Source organism: Perognathus longimembris, chromosome 2 (genome assembly GCF_023159225.1).
Source record: "Perognathus longimembris pacificus isolate PPM17 chromosome 2, ASM2315922v1, whole genome shotgun sequence".
Taxonomy (NCBI): Eukaryota; Metazoa; Chordata; class Mammalia; order Rodentia; family Heteromyidae; genus Perognathus; species Perognathus longimembris.
Window position 1 is genome coordinate 136,162,703 of NC_063162.1, and position 17,899 is coordinate 136,180,601.

General features: G+C 39.2%; 1 protein-coding gene across 1 annotated transcript in view; it reads right to left on the minus strand.

The window, feature by feature from the left end:
* Positions 1–17,899, minus strand: part of Ube2h (ubiquitin conjugating enzyme E2 H) — a 97,309-nt gene that overhangs the window by 39,308 nt on the left and 40,102 nt on the right. The window contains exons 2-3 of the mRNA XM_048340216.1: positions 13,957–14,033; positions 11,979–12,053 (exon numbers count right to left, since the gene is read on the minus strand). Coding sequence (XP_048196173.1) covers positions 11,979–12,053; positions 13,957–14,033 — 152 coding nt within the window. The remainder of the gene's footprint in view (positions 1–11,978; positions 12,054–13,956; positions 14,034–17,899) is intronic.

Here is a 17,899-nt window from a genome sequence, read left to right on the forward strand (position 1 = left end):
ATAATAAAAAAGAGGAAAGAAAAGCTAATATATTACTTTTACCCTCTTAGCAAGATAAAGTAGGGATGAATTTAGATAACATAGATCACTAATCGTAAATAGGGTCAATCTGCTTACTAGCAGCTGAGAATTTTGGTATCTGGTCTCCAATTCTCTCTCTCCACTCCAACTACTATCATTTTTTAGTGACATTACCAAAAAGACTGTACTCTAGACATCCTGAGTACTTTGGTTCCTATGTAAGTTTCTCTTCAGTGACCTTTCTTCTATCTATCACTTCACATTTTCCAGGACACGGCAGAATTTTGTCACTGCTAGAAAAGGTTCTAGCTCTCTATCACAAATCCAGACAGATTCCCTCTCCTACCAATCTCCTTCCCATGCCAAGTAACTTCCCATGAACTGTTCTCTCACTTGTGAGTTCTAATACCATTGGCACTCCCATTTTCTTCCTCTCAGCCTTATCTTCAACCTCTTTTCATTCAAGACTTTTAATTTTTTTCCCGAATGTCAAACGATTTTTTCAAAAGGGTTACAATTTATTATGTCCATCTTAGTATCTGGTGCTTCTTGATGACCACAGTCATCTATTGATCACCCACATACCGTCTGTTCCTACCCTCCGAGTCACTCAAGATTTAAGAGCTATCACTCTTTCGGCTCTAGAATCCTGTTAATCCCTTGCTCTTTCCTTTCCAAAATGACCAGCCAGAAAATGTAAAACTGAAGAAGCCAATAATGCACGTGTGTTATATTGTTCTCTGTCCCTCCAGCAGAAGTTCCAGACCTCGCTCCCCCCACTGAAAGCTGCAAATGCTCCAATTACCTTATCTAAAATCACCTTATCTAAAATGCACAATAATATTTGTCTATGACCTACACATATTCTTCCACACATCACTTCTAAATTACTTATAACTTATACAGTGTAAAATGCTATATAGATGTATGTATTGTTCAAGAAATACCTGTAAGAAAAACAACTATACCTATCTAGTACAAATGCTATTTTTTTTTCCCTAGAATACTTCTGTGTGTGTGTCAGTCCTAGGGCTTGAACTCAGGCTGTGCTTGAGCTTTTCTGCTTAAGGCTAGCACTATACCACTTGAGCCACAGCTCCAGTTCCAACTTTTTGGTGGTTAATTGGAAATAAGAGTCTCACAGGCTTTCCTGCTCTGAACTGGTACCCAGCATCCTTGAATATAGATATCACACACTTGAGTATAATGATGCTCCAATGTAACTAACGGAAGCTAAAACGAACACAAAATAACAAAACTTCCCCAACACTAAAAGATACTGGTAGAGTGCTTCAAATGGTAGAGTACCTGCCTAGCAAGTGTGAAACCCTGAGTTCAAACCTCAGTACTGCAAAACACAAATAAAAAAAACAGCAGAACACCCTTGGTCCTATCTGTAATTCTACTACTTGGGAGACTGACAATGGGAGGAACATAGTTAAGAATAGCCTTGGCAAGACTAGCCTTGGTTGAAAAGTTTGAGAGATGCTTTCTCAACTCATAGCTGGATACAGTGAGGTGGGCCTCTCAGGAGAGGGTAAGATTGGGAGGACTGAGATTCTAGAAAAGTCTTTAAGACTCAATCTCTACAGAAGAAAGCTGAGTGGGGTGGGGTGTGACAGTCATTCCAACTACTGTTAGCCTGCAATAGGCAGATCAAAGTCGAGGTACACAGCTGTGTAGGAAGTTATCTTAAAAATAACTTGCAAAAAACAGGGCTGAAGGTGTAGGTTTTGTAGCTCTGTAGCCTAACAAACATAATAAGGCCTTGAGTTCAAATCCCAGTACTACCAAAAAATAACAAAAAACCTCCCCAACCTTTTTTTCGTATAATTTCCTTAAAATAATCCAGTTTCTTTAGAACAACATAGATCTATACCCATCCTCAGCAATCTGACTCAAAACAGCAGAATCTTTTCCAGATAATAGCTTATATAAATGCTTTTACTTACTGATTACCCTTTTGGGACAAACAGCAGAGTCAATTAAAACCCACCAAAATATACTTTTCTTGTTTAAGGTCTCTCAAGAATCTTTCCATTACATTTAAGATGAAAAGGAGCCAGCAGCATGGCCTCTTAAAGCCCTCATGACCTTGTGCCAGCTACTACTTAGACCTTATACCATATTTCACTTTTTTTTTGGGGGGGGGCCCCTGGTCTTAGGGCTTGAACTCAGAGCTTGGATGCTGTTTGTTTTTGTTTTTTTGCCAGTCCTGGGCCTGAGCACTGTCCCTGGCTTCTTTTTTGCTCAAGGCTAGAGCTCCACCACTGGATCCACAGCGCCACTTCCGGCTTTTTCTATATATGTGGTGCTGAGGAATTGAACCCAGGGCTTCATGTATATGAGGTGAGCACTTTACCACTAGGCCATACTCCCAGTCCCTGTTTTGTTTTTTGTTTTGTTTTTGGGTATGTGTGTATGTGATTAGAGAGTCTCTCATGGTCCATTTCCCCCCTACCCTGCCCCAGGCTTGCTTCAAACCTGATCCTTAGATCTCAACCTCCTGAGTAGCTGGATTCCAGGCATGAGCTACCAGTGCTGGGCTCACTTTTCACATTTTACCCAGCCTCCCTAGCCTGAGGCATTGGGACTTACAATTTCTTCTGTCCAGAAGACTCTTTCTTAGAGTATCAGGATTGGTTTGTTTTTTAAATTTGGGTCTCAACTTACATTTACTTCATCAGACTTTCCTAAATATCTAACCTAAGATAACAATTCTATCACATCAATTATATGCATAAGGCAGATAATTTTTCTTTATCCTCTCCCCTCAAAATAAGATAACACCAAGAGGGTAATTTATTCACTTCTGTACCCCTGGCACTTGGAATAATGCCCAGCACATGGCAGGAATTAAATAAATTTGTGGATTTAAAGAAAGGATGTAGGATGAATTTGAAGTCCCTGCTACCAGATGTAAATTCTTAATAAATCCTGAAATTTTTCATCTTCAGAACACAGCTATATATTGTCACAGCATTATCTGAGCAAATATTTACAACACTTTCATGGTAGAACTTTACTTTTCTCATAAGGGCACCCATGGTTTACATCTGTAATCCTAGCTACTCAGGATGCTGAAGTCTGAGGATCAAAGTCAGACTGGGTAGATAAGTCCCCTGTGAGATTCTTATTTCCAACTAACCATTCAAAAAGCGGAAGTGGAGCTCTGGCTCAAAGTGGTAGAGCACTAGCCTTGAGCAAAAGAGCCCAGGGACAGTGCCCAGACCCTGAGTTCAAGCTCTACAACCAGGGGCCAGGGGTGGGGGTGGAGAGAACTTTACTTTTCTCTAATGGAACTGGAAAGATAACTATTTGAGACAGAAACTGACTTCAAACCAAAAGTCATGAAAGCAGGGAAGGACAAAGGAAAACTTTTTGGGACTTTTCTCTACTCAAGAATTCATTTTTTTTTGTGGAATCCAAGTAGATCTTTGTTAAAAAACTACCCCCAAACCTCTGACCAGTAAGTGACACATTCCTCTCCACTATGACCAAGCACTGAACATTTAAATTACTCACAGTACTTCCTGGGGGAAGAATGTTGCAATCTGGTAACATACAGAATAAAATTGTAAGCATTTAAACTTCTAGTTTAGGGGCTAGGAATATGGCCTAGTGGTAAAGTGCTCGCCTCGCATACATGAAGCCCTGGGTTTGATTCCCCAGCACCACAAATATAGAAAAAAGCCGGAAGTGGCGCTTGGCTCAAGTGGTAGAGTGCTAGCCTTGAGTAAAAAGAAGCCAGGGACAGTGCTCAGGCCCTGAGTTCAAAGCCCCAGGACTAGCAAAAAAATAAAAATAAAAAAATAAAACTTCTAGTTTATTAAACCATTCTATAAAATTGCACTCCAAAAATAGTATAAGCTCACTTCTGACGACAGTAAAATAAAAAAATGTATGCCATAACAATCTTCAATTCTAATAATAATGAAGATTAAATCATTTCCTTTAATTACTGGCACAAATTTTAAAAATATGGTACACTATGTATCAGAGTATTTTTCAATTGAGAACCCAGGGCAAATGGGAGACTTAAAATGGCCTTTGATAAATTATAGTCTACTGAAACATCTAAACCATTCATCCTATTTAGCCTGATCATTTTAAAAGGCCACTAGTATAACTCAATATAGCATTTTAACTGTTGTTCTTGCCCAGAACTTCTTACTGTATCTTCATTTACTCACATAAGTTTTGGTAGCTCTTACTGTATGCCAGTGACATCCAATTCCATAGCAGCATGAGCCTTTCCAAGTTTATTCTTCAAAATTCTATCGACATTCAGCAGACCTACAACACAGTCTCTCCAGAATCCTATTCTCAATACTTATTTCTCTTATACGCAGAATTGGTATCATTAGACTGTAATTCAGAGATTCTATATACAGCTTGCTCCTAGGAGAGGGTCTACTTAATGAGAACAGGTAGATTAAAAGCAGCAACATTTCAAAAGCTAGCTTCAAGACTTGTTGACCAGATCTTACAACACAGTCTTGTATGTATGTATGTATGTATGTATGTATGTATGTATGTATGTATGGCCAGTCCTGGGGCTTGAACTCGGGGCCTGGGCACTGTACCTGGCTTCTTTTTGCTCAAGGCTAGCACTCTACCACTTGAGCCACAGCTACACCTCCAGCCTTTTCTGTATATGTGGCACTGAGGAATCAAATCCAGGGCTTCAAGTATGCTAGGCAAACACTCTACCACTAGGCCATATTTCCAGCCTAGTTTTCTATTTATTGAGGGGAGAAAAAAGAGGGAAGAGTGAAGAGAAAAGAGGGAGATAGAGAGGGGAGAGGGGAGAAAGGAGGAGAGAATATGACTATGGTGAGGAGGGTAACATGAAGGTCTTGAGGGCATTTACAGAAGATAAGATGTTTCTTAAGTAGGCTGCTGTGGCTCACTTCCATAACCCCAGCATCTGAAATCTCAGGATTGTGATTTGAAGCCAGACCAAGCAAGGAAGTCCAGGAAAACTATTATCTCCAATTAACCACCAAAAAGCTAGTTTTCAAGCCCCAGGACTGGCAAAAAAATAACCCAACAAAAACCCAAAACATTATTATAGCTCTGCACTGGTACGTTCATTGAAGAGAAACATAGAATGACACTGGGGAAGAGGGAAGTATCAGATGGGAAAATGAGCTGAAGGTAACTACACAAGAGAAAGGGAGAAAGGGGAAGAAAAGGAGTAAAGAACAGCTGTATGCAAAGATAGATTCATACTGAGTTGGAGTAAAGTGAACATCAAGCAGAAAGAAAACAGTATGTGTGCTTTTCTACCCTGATTTTTAAAAATTCAAACAAAAAAGGAATGGGAAATCTGTAGGTAAGACAGGCATGAGCAAGCTATCAAGTGGGAATTCAAAAACAGCTTAGCTTTGTAGAATGAAAGACAACTATACACACGATGATGTAGACAGGACATGCAAAAGGTAGGCATTTGGATGGATGGGTGGATTGGCTGGGTGAGTGTGTGTGTGTGTGTATGTGAGTGAGAGAGAGAGAGAGAATGTCCTGGTGTTTGAACCCAGGGCCTGGGGGCTGTCCCTAAGCCTTTATGCTCAAGGATCGTGCTCTATCACTTGAGCCATAGCTCCATTTCTGGCTTTTTGGTGGTTAATTGGACATAAGAGTTTGTCTCACAGACTTTCCTGTCTATGCCTATGCGGGCTTTGAATTGAGATCCTCCTGAGTAGCTAGAATTACAAGTATGAGTCACTGGCACCAGCTAGATTTGAATAATTTTAAAAAATGTATATTTACTGGGTGCCAGAACTTAAAGATACAAATATAATTCCTTTCTGAGAAGTTCCTCTGGAAAACTATGCCAGTTGATGAAAGGAGTTTTATAGGATCTCAATGGAAAGTGCTGAAAGGGCCAGTTTTATACCAACTGACATTATTCAGTTTTTCTATTCATCTTATTCTCAGAATATAAATTACCTTTACTTATTTCAAAAATTAATATCATACAAAACTATATGCTGTAGGGCTGGGGATATAGCCTAGTGGCAAGAGTGCCTGCCTCGGATACACGAGGCCCTAGGTTTGATTCCCCAGCACCACATATACAGAAGAAGCGGCGCTGTGGCTCAAGTGGCAGAGTGCTAGCCTTGAGCGGGAAGAAGCCAGGGACAGTGCTCAGGCCCTGAGTCCAAGGCCCAGGACTGGCAAAAAAAAAAACAAAAAAAAAAACTATATGCTGTAAACCAACTGTACAACTGGGGGGAGGGTATTGGGGAGGGGGGAAAGTAGGAGAAAAATGAGGGAGGAGGTAACAAGTTTGATAAGAAATGTACTCGCTGCCTTACATATGAAACTGTAATCTCTCTGTACATCACATTGACAATAAACAAATTAATAAAAAAGAAGAAAAAATTAATATCAAGCTTTAAAGTATCAAAATTTGCCATCACTTTTACTAGTAGGCTAAGTTCAAAATGTCCTCAGGTCCATTTATATTCCTTTTCTTTCCCAGGAGAATTTGCAGATAGCTATGCCATTATGTTGATTAAAAATCCTTACTCATTTAGATATAAATTAATTTTTAAAAGGAGTAGCTTAAGGGCTGAGATTGCGGCTTTGTGGTAGAATACTTGCCTAACATGTATGAAGCCCTGGGTTTGATTCCTCAGTACCACATAAACAGAAAAGGCCAGAAGTGGAGTTGTGGCTCAAGTAGTAGAGTTCTACCCTTGAGCAAAAGAAGCTCAGGGATAGTGGCCAGGCCCTGAGTTCAAGCCCCAGAACTGACAAAAAAAAAAAAAAAGGAAAAAAAAAATAAAGAAAAGGGGCAAAGAGTATCTGATGCAATCATGGAATTACTGAAACATTCTAAAACTGTGTTTGCAAGGTATATCAAAGGTGAATATACCAAATTATATTGAACATATACTGACATCTGCAGAGAAATGTTTTAAAAAACATATAATGTAAATAGCTGGGTGCTGGTGGCTCATGCCTGTAATCCTAGCTACTCAGGAGGCTGAGATCTGAGATGGCAGTTTGAAATCAGCCTGGGAAGAAAAATTTGTGAGACCTTTTTTTTTTTTTTTGGCCAGTCCTAGGCCGTGAACTCAGGGCCTGAGCACTGTCCCTGGCTTCTTTTTTGCTCAAGGCTAGCACTCTGCCACTTGAGCCACAGCGCCACTTCTGGCCATTTTCTGTATATGTGGTGCTGAGGAATCGAACCCAGGGCCTCATGTATACGAGGCAAGCACTCTTGCCACTAGGCCATATTCCCAGCCCCAATTTGTGAGACTTTTATCTCCAATAAACTAATCAGAAAAGGCCAGAAGTGGTGCTGTGGCTCACGTGGTAGAACACTAGCCTTGAGCACAAAGAGGCTCAAGGATACTACTGGCTAGGCCTGGAGTTGAAGCCCCACGAACGGAAAAAGAAAAAAAAAAAAGTAACTTGGAGACCTTCGTAATTTTTTTTTCTTTATCTTTGCTCACCAAACTTCAGTATGTTCCATCAATGAGTATGGATCTTTTATATTACACACACACACACACACACACACACACACACACACACACACGCACACACACACACACACACACGAAGTCCATACACATATTGCTAGGTGCCTATAATCCTAGCTATTCAGGAGCCTGAGATCTGAGGTCACAGTTTGAAGCCAGCCTGGACAGAAAAGTCCACGAGACTCTTATCGTTAATTAACCACCAAAAAGTGGAGCTGTGGCTCAAAAACAGTGTCAAGGCCCTGAGTTAAAGATCCAAAACAATAAAAGGATATAAAGTCTGGACTACATACTGAAACCCTGTCTCAGTAGAATGAAACAAAACAAAAACCAACAATCCAATATGTAAGGGTTACAGATGTTTAATTTACCAGGCACCAGAGGCTCATGTCTATAATCCTAGCTACTCAGGAGACTGAGATCTAAGGATCACAGTTCACAGCCAGACCAGGCAGGAAAGTCCATGACTCTTATTTCCAATTGACAACCAACAGCTGATGTGGAGAATGTGTGGCTTAAGTGGTAGAGCGCCAGCCTTGAGCAGAGAAAGTGAAGGTCTAAGCCCTGGGTTCAATCCCTGATACTATGTCTACCTCCAAATGTTTAATCCAGTTTACATCATTTTGTTTTCCAGTGCCAAACATTGAACCCAGAGCCTCATGCATATTGGGCAAGTACTTCCAGACCCACATATTTCAGAGCTTAAAATATAACTCACAAGAAGAATGGCACACCTGCCAAGATAACAATGGTATCAAGTTTAAAAAAATGTTTGGGTTTAGCTAGGCATCAGTGACTCTTGCCAATAATTCTAGCAACTCAGGAGGTTGAGAATTGAGGATTATCAATCAAAGCCAGCTCAGGCAGATAAAATAAAAAGACTCATATCACCAAATTAGCCAGAGGAGGTGTGTGTAGGGAGGGGGGAGCTTTATTAGGTTTGGTTTATCTTTTTCTTCTTACACCATTCAAAGTAAGAAACTTAGTCTTTTCTAAAGGAGCCATTGCCATTACCTCAACAGTAATTACATTGTTGACAGCCTAAAAATGGGTCACCTCACAAAACTGATTAAAACCCTTATGCAATCTTCCTTTGGAGGAAACAGGGACAGCTTGTACAAATATTTCAACTAGATCTACTTCCTTAAGAGAAGATAATATACATTTGCCAAGTTCTGAAAGCACCTAGAAAAGCAAAGAAAAGGCCTGGTCATATGTATCTGCCAATTTCATAGTACATTTTTTTTAAATGAACTATAGGAGAATTTATTAGGGTATTAATGGTAATCATGACCCAATAAAAAGGAAATCAAGAAATGACCTCTGGGGCTGGGGATATGGCCTAGTGGCAAGAGTGTTTGCCTCCTATACATGAGGCCCTGGGTTCAATTCCCCAGCACCACATATACAGAAAACGGCCAGAAGTGGCACTGTGGCTCAAGTGGCAGAGTGCAAAAAAAAAGAAGCCAGGGATAGTGCTCAGGCCCTGAGTCCAAGCCCCAGGACTGGCAAAAAAAAAAAGGAAATGACCCAAGAAACAGTCTAATTTTCTGAAAGTTATCTAAATGTAGGCTATATTAGCAAACAAAGGAAGATTTCCTTGTGTATAGTAGTAACCCCTATCTACAATTTCACCCTGTACTTTTTTTTTCATAGTACATTTTTAACTCAGGAAAGGGCATGCTTCTATTTGTGCCAATGGACAGTAAATAAACAATATCTTAAAGTTTAGATATTCTACAGTCTGGCTTGAAATGTAACTCAATGGTAGAGCACTGCCAAAAATGCCTGAAAGCCCATAATATAACCTCCAGCAACTGGAAGACATTCTTGGATAAGGTTTAGGTATTTTTACTTCGAAAGTCATTCTGAAACAATAACATTGCTTGGGCCTATAATCCTAGCAACTCAGGAGGCTGAGATCTGAGGATAGCAGTTCAAGGTCAGCCTGGGCAGGAAAGCCCTGACTCTTATCTCCAACTAGCCACCAGAAAACCGGAAGTGTCGCTGTGGCTCAAAGTGGTAGAGCATTAGCCTTGAAACTCAGGGACAGTGCCCAGGCCCTGAATTGAAGCCCCACATATGACCAAAACAAACAAACAACAACAACAAAAACCCAAATTATTTGGAAAATTATTTTAAGATTTACTAACTACATTTCTATAGGAATTGCAACAGCATTTCTCTCAGTTCACTAGTACTTTCAATAAGCTGTTAATTATTTCCTCTGATTAGAAATACAGAGCAACAAATCTAGATTCAGAATACTAACTTTCAGCATGTAAGTAAATAGAAATTTATTAGAAGTGGAAAGAATAAAAAACTCTCTAAAGTTGAGATGAATAAACTGGGGGTCTTTTTTGGAAACCAGAAAATGTGGGTATCTCACATTCTGTTACTATGGACTGGAGCCTGGAAAGCTGCACGGGCTTCTCAGCTGAGCTCCGTGAGCTGTCTCAGACAACACTTCACAGTTCCCATCCCACTTTACCATTCTCAACTCTACAACTCCCAAGGTCCTTGCAGTGATGAGAACATTTCTGACTTATTTATCTATAAAGTATCTTCTTGATTGCTAGACTTAGAAAAATTACCTAAGAACCTGACATAAATGACCAGCTGTTGTTCAAATGCATTAATAAGAGTTCCCTAGCCTAAAATGGAATGAGATGTTCTGTAGTATTTTTAGAGCACAGAAAGCAACTACATGCTGGGGGAGAGGTTACTCCTATTGATGGCTTTTACTCCTGTGACCACCCTAACTCTTCTGTGCTATTTGCCCTATATAGAAAGGCAGGAACCTAAAATCAAAACAAAAACTCAGGATATTTTGCTTCATATATTTTTAGTGTTGGGAATGTTGATCTAAACTCCAGGAGATCTAGTATTAGTTTTGAAGGCAGTCCACAGCAACAGCAAGATGCATGAATGTTAATAAGTCTTACCATGAGGTGTGGAATGACCAACAGACTGCTCAGTATATTCCAATTTTATTGTTCTTATTTTTAAATTGATCAATATTTTGCAACATCTAAAAATCATCTATAATAGCTGGGTGCTGGTGGCTCATGCCTATAATCCTAGCTACTCAGGAAGCTGAGATCTGAGGATGATGGTTCAAAGCCTGCCCAAAGACTCTTATCATTAACTACTAGAAAACTGAAAAGCGACACTATGTCTCAAAAGTGATAGCGTGTTAGCCTTGAGCAGAAGAGCTCAGGGACAGCACCTAGGCCCCAAGTCCAAGTCCCACAACTAACAAAAAAATTTTAAAAATCATATATAGATTGAAGCAAAATAATTAACCTTTAAATTACTTCTACTCTATAAAATCTCAAAAAAAAAAGTTTTTTGGTTGATTGTGGGTCTTGAACTCAGGGCTTGGGCACTGTCCCTAAGCTCTTTTATTTAAGGCTAGCATTCTACCACTTTGGGCCACAGTGCCACTTCCCATTTTCTGGTGGTTAGTTGGAGAGATCTTTGCTGCTCAGACTGACATGAAATCATGATCCTCAGATCTCAGCCTCCGGAGTGGCTAGGATTATAGGCGTGAGCGAATGGCACATAGTCAATCTCAAAATATTTTAACTTGTTTACTTCCAAACAAATGTACCTTTACGATCTCTGACACTAAAATGCTTAAAATTATCAGTGAGTGCCTTATTTGGGGTGAAAGATTAATAATAGCACCAACTAAGCCAGGAGGAAGAAAGCAAGAAAAAGCATCTTATACAACCCACTGAGGCCATTATTCTTCTGGTTGTTGTTTGAAAGGCTAAAAAGGTTGTAGATGGACAAAGTAAAAAAGGTCATCTCATTGCTCAGTATTCAGAGCTAGAGCTAATTAGAGCTAAGTAAGATCTAAAGTATATTTTTAAATGATAGTTAGAATATTACATATAATATTCACTCCAACAAGAGAATGAGACTGAAGACTTTTTCTTTAATTGTTAACAGTCTGAACTGACAATGGATCCTTAAAGTTGCAATCAGACACCAAAATAAAAATCTAGAGTAATGGAGCTGGGAATATGGCCTGGTGGTAAAAGTGCTTGCCTCATATACATGAAGCCCTGGGAAGCCCTGGGTTCAATTCCTCAGCACCACATATATAGAAAAAGCCAGAACTGGCACTATGGCTCAAGTGGTAGAGTGCTAGCCTTGAGCAAAAAGAAGCCAGGGACAGTGCTCAGGCCCTGAGTTCAAGCCCCAGGACTGGCAAAAAAAAACCCCAAAAACCTAGAGTAATGGTCATTTTGATCATGTAAAGAGTATATTATGCTTTCTGTCACACTATGAAATCCCCCAAACCACTGATTAATTAACCCAAGCCAAAATAGGCAAGATTAAATTAACTAATAATTTCTGGAATCAGTTATTTTCCACAAAATGCAGTTCTTCCCTCCCCCGCCCCCCCAATCAAAATTATCTAAGGAGAGAAACCAAGTAGTCACATACCTATCGATGGTGATTTGAAAGGGTATTTGTCAGGAAGATCCACTCTAACTTTCCATACTCCACCTTCATATGGTGCTAAAATAAAAGCAACAAATGTCATATATTAAAACTATGTCTCCACAAGCAAACTGACTTAAGGAGGTATACTTAGGGGAGGAGTCCAATGGAGTAATTCTATTGAACAACTAATGGACATCCAACTAAATGATGATTAGGAAGCTGAAACATGTTGGGATAGAGGACTATGAGAGGGTAATGCACAAGAAGGGAGGGAAGAAGGGTGAGCAAAAGCAGTCATTATATTAAAATGTACATTATATGAAAATTAAACTATGTAACTTTAGGATAGGGATGGGATGGGGAAAGAACGGGGAGAACGATGAAAGGGGTAACACTGACCAAGATGCATTAGTACTCATAACCTGACTTGTGGAATTGAAATCCTTTGACTTAATAATAAATAAATATTTTTAAAAAACCTATGTCTCCAAATTAAAAAATAAATCTGAGTATAATTAAACATTGCACTTGGGGCTGGGAAAATGGCCTAGTGGTGAAGTGCTCGTCTCGTATACATGAAGGTCTGGGTTTGATTCCTCAGCACCACATATATAGAAAAAGCCGGAAGTGGCACTGTGGCACAAGTGGCAGAGCAAAAAGAAGCAGGGACAGTGCTCAGGCCCTGAGTTCAAGCCCCAGGACTGGCAAAAAAAAAAACCAAACAAAAAATTAAACATTGCACTTTCACCAGTTTTACTGAAAACCCTTAAATTAATTTCTTCAAGAGGCAAGGAACTACTACCACTTTCATGTTTGGACTAACATACTTTACAGGATCCAGTTAGAAAATAGGCTTATTCTGTAATCCCAGCTACTCTGGACTCTGAAATCTGAGGATCACAGTTCGAAGCCAGCCCAGGTAGGAAAGTCCAGGACACTATTCTCCACTTAATCACACACACACACAAAATGAAAGTGGTTCTGCAGTTCAAAGTGGTAGAGTGCTAGCCTTCTGCAAAGAGCTCAGGGACAGCACCCAGGCCCTGAGTTCAAGCCCCACAACTGGGGGAAAAAAGAGGGGAAAAAAGCAAAGCAAGAAAATGAGGAAGGAGGTAACAAGTTTGATAAGAAATGTACTCACTGCCTTACATATGAAACTGTAACCCCTCTGTACATTACTTTGACAATAAATTTTTAAAAGAAAATATGCTCATTATTCATTCATTCATTCAATTTTACATGGCTCTATTAAACACTATTCAATTATTTGGTAATATCTGTTCCCTTTTTTCCTTTCTCAACTGTCTATCCTCCTGTACTCAAAAAAGCAAAGAAGAACATGCACTTCCCAGGATCACTCATGTGCCATCTATAAACCCAGATTCACCCAGATTCACAACTCATAAAATAAGCATATCAAGTAATTACGATGACACAAAAATTTTCTCACTTGCTGTTTTATGTTGTTGTTTTTTTCCTGGTCCTGGGACTTGTACTCAGGACCTGGGTACTGTTTCTGAGCTTCTTTGAGCTCAAGGGTAGTGTCCTACCACTTGAGCCACAGCAGTACTTCCAGCTTTTTTGGAGTAGTTTATTGGAGATAAGAGTCTCATGGATTTTTCTGCCAAGGCTGGCTTCAAACCATGATCCTTATACCTCAGCCTCCTAAGTAGCTAGGATTACAGGTGTGAGCCAGTGATGCACAGCTTTCACTCGCTGGTTCTAGAGTTCAACTGAAGCTACTTTTGAAAAGCTATACATGCCATCAGACCTCTCTTGATTATTCCCACTGTCTACTGAGGAAGAGAGTAAAAAAAAAAATACTGTAATAGAAAAACACATAATAAGACAGGAAAAATGAGAGAGGAGGTAACAAGTTGGATAAGAAATGTACTTGCCTTATATGAAACTGTAACCCCTCTGTACTTCACTTTGACAATAAAGAAGAAAAAAAAAACATAGTAACAGATGTACTTACTTCCTTGTGGTCCATAAAACTTCACTACAAATTCATTGAGTCCTCCCAGGATCGTAACTTCATGTTTACTCTCAATGCTAAGGTAGAAGGTAAAGGAAATCACACAGGCTATATATTATAGGCTATATATCATATCCTCAAGATAGGACAGTGTTACCAAAACTTGATAGGATACTAATAAAATGTAATATATATATATATATATATATACATATAATCTCTATCGGTTTAGGAGGTGATCTATACACTTATGAAAAGGATATGCTTAATAGTTGGATTCAGAAGGACTTATGTTCATATCTCATGACTGCGTTTTTTACTAGGCTTTTGCTGAGTTTTTTAACCTAGACAAATAATGCAGCTGTGACTACCCAACCCTCTGTTGTTTCTCAACACAGAAAACACCACCTCATAGGGTTTCTTGAGGGAAAAATGAACAGTATGTAGATAAAAAAAGGGCACTTTTAGTTTTTTCTCCCCTGTGTATCTTTTCCTTTCTGCCCAATGATCCCTTAACTTAAATCTAGTAATCCTTTTAGTCAAATTCAAATGTTTAACAAAACAGATTCTGAAACTAGAAAAGCTATGTTCCTAAAATAACAGATTTACTGAGGATAGTCCCCACAATTTTCTCCTTGGTTTATGGAACTATCAAAATAGATAATACAACTATTACAACCACTACTACCCAAATATTTTTTTAAACATCTTTACTTGTGGCATTTATTCTCACCTACTCTTTCCTTCCCTCTCCTTCCTCCCCAAATTCCCATCCTCTAGTTTTGCCTTTCAGTTCTAGTGTGGTCTAATCACAAAAGGGTAACACTTCTAATTCTCTTCCTCCAAAAGTTACCTAGCCCTGAGACTCTGACTCCTTTAAAGTACTAAGATTCAATTACCAAAATCAAGTAAATCTGTAGCAGTAGGAGAGAGGGTGACTGGTCTAAATCTATCCCACATCTTTACTTTGTCGTATATAACCCAGTAAATTGGATAGAATTCTTGGCTTTGGGAAGCTTTCAGATCTCACTGTAACATCAAAAAAAGAAAAAAAAGAGGGCTGGGGAGATAGCCTAGTGGCAAGAGTGCCTGCCTCGGATACACGAGGCCCTAGGTTCGATTCCCCAGCACCACATATACAGAAAAACGGCCAGAAGCGGCGCTGTGGCTCAAGTGGCAGAGTGCTAGCCTTGAGCGGGAAGAAGCCAGGGACAGTGCTCAGGCCCTGAGTCCAAGGCCCAGGACTGGCCAAAAAAAAAAAAAAAGGGGGGGAAGCCAGACATAACAGATTGGAAACATCTTTCTCAACCAGTACAGTAATTTACATTTTAATTACACATACTATACAAAAGAAAATGAAATCAAAGAGAACTTTTTAATGATCCCTTAAACAGAGGAAAAAATGGCTTGGGTGATTTTGAGAAAGGGTCTTGTTATATAGTCCAGGTAGTCCTGCAACTCACAATCCTTCAATTCTCAGTCTTTCAAGCATTAAGATTACTAATGTGTACAACCAGGCCTGGCAAAAAAAAGTGAAACACAGGTTTGAAATTAAGTTTTTGGTTCCTTAGCCTTTATCCAACAAGTTACAGTACAGACTGCATGAGTCCTGGCATGCATGTATGTATGTATGTACACAGATACACACACATAAGTATAATTTTTCTTTTTCTTTTTTTGTTGGTCTTGCGGCTTGAACTCAGGGCCTGGACACTGTCCCTGAGCTTCTTTTGCTCAAGGCTAACACTCTACCACTTGAGCCACAGTGCCGCTTCTGGATTTTTCTGAATAGTTTTTTTGGAGATAAGCATCTCATGGCCTTTCCTGCCTGGACTGGCTTCTAACTGTGATCCTCAGATCTTAGTCTCCTGAGTAGCTAGGATTACAGGTGTGAATCACCAGCATCCAGCTGAGTTCAGGTATATTTTTGGTAAATTCCTTGCTCAACTCATGGACAGTATCTACAGTAGATATTTGACTAGGCCAATTTGATCTAATTCTTTTCTAAATGAAACTTATTTCAGAAACAAACACACTAAAAGGGTTAAAATAGAATCTAAATAGAAAAATTGATACCAAAGTCTCAGATGTGGTTTATTTTATTTACTTATTTATTTGTATAATTTCCTGTTGGTCAAATGGCACATGCCTGGCTCTGGGGCATTAAATTCTTCCTGACCTTCCTAACATTTGCAAAATATTCCAGTTGATGCTAATATAAGAATTTTCTTAAAGTGCATGTTTAAATATGTTTTAAAATGTAGAAAAAAAATCACTGTTTCAGTGGGGGTTGAGGAAGTCAATTCCAGATATAATTAAATATAAGCAACAGAGCCCTCAAAGTGCTTTTCCATAGTAAAAGGCCTTCCTAAGAATGAGACCAAGTCCAGATACCACAGAGGAATATAAAAAGGATCTTAGGGCTGGGAATGTGGCTTAGTGGTTGAAGCCCTGGGTTTGACTCCTCAGTACCACATAAACAAGAAAAAGCTGGAGGTGGCACTGTGGCTCAAGTGGTAGAGCACTAGCCTTGAGCAAGAGAAGCTCAGGGACAGTGCCCAGGCCCCTAGTTCAAGCCCCAGGACTGGCCAATAAAAAAGAAGGAGCCTACAACACATCTAAAACTAGGGAGAAAAAAATACATAGTATGTGATAAAACATACACACACATACACACACACAAATAAACCAAACAAACATTCATTTTGCTGGTGGGGTATAGTTCAGTGGTAAAATATGGGCTTAGCATGCATGAGGCCAAGGGCTTAACATCTAGCACCCACTCAAAAAAAGAGTTTAATAACAAAGTAAGTTTTACAATATACACATCTCCTACAGTAGTATTTCCATCAATTAGGTTTGTTTGTTTGTTTTGTTGGTTGTGGGGCTTGAAATCGGAGCCTGAGCACTGTCTCTGAGCTCTTTTGCTCAAGGCTAGTGCTTTACCACTTTGAGCCACAGCACCACTTCTAGTTTTCTGGTGGTTAATTCTAGTCTCACAGACTTTCCTGTCTGGGCTGGCTTCGAATTGTGGTTCTCAGATCTCAGCCTCCACAGTAACTACAGTTACAGGCATGAGCCACCAGTGCCCAGCACTTTCCAGTTTTCACACTTGGAAATAGAAAAATAACCAGATATTGCTATGGTAAAAAGAAAATTATAAACAAACCCTCAAATCTTATTTTACTCACTTCTAAAGTAGTCAAAAAAATACTAGCTTTTATCCATTTAACTTTTCACCATTAAGGATTATCACTGTTTTCAGCAAAATAATGGTCATTCCTAGGAATCCAAGTCCATTTGACTTTTAAAATGCCAGCCACTCTTCACTTTTATTTTTCCTGAATGGCATTATGATTACACAATCTAATATTTAAAGACAAACTCCCAACTATTAAGAGATAACATTCTTGGTAGTATGTGTCTATCAGGATTTTAGAAGTAATTTTTTTTTATAAACTTCAGAAATTTATCAGAAAGGAAGGCAAAAGCCAAGCCTGTATCACAGGTTTGACATGAACATGTCAAAGTTCCAGAACTCAGATATCTTATGTTCTAAGTGTGCTGAAAATGAGTTTATATAATAAGAGGGTAGCCTCCAGAACTAAGTTCCTGGACTGAAGACTGTCCTTCATTAAGTACAGAAGCAGAACAAAGCTGTGGAGGTGTTTGTATCTTGGGTGCTTTTTGTTTTTGTGATGCTAAAGATCAAACCCAGGACTTCACACATGATAACTATGTGCTCTACCACTAAGCTACAACTACTAGCTTTATATGGCTTTTTCTTTAGGTTCAATGCAATGTTTCAAAAAAACCCAGAAGACTGAAGATTAAGAAGACTGAAAAAAATTAAGCAACCTTCACTACCTAGTTTTCTTGGTAAAAGGTAATATGTCTTAACTATTAATACACAAAAATAATATCTTGGGAGGCTATGTTTATA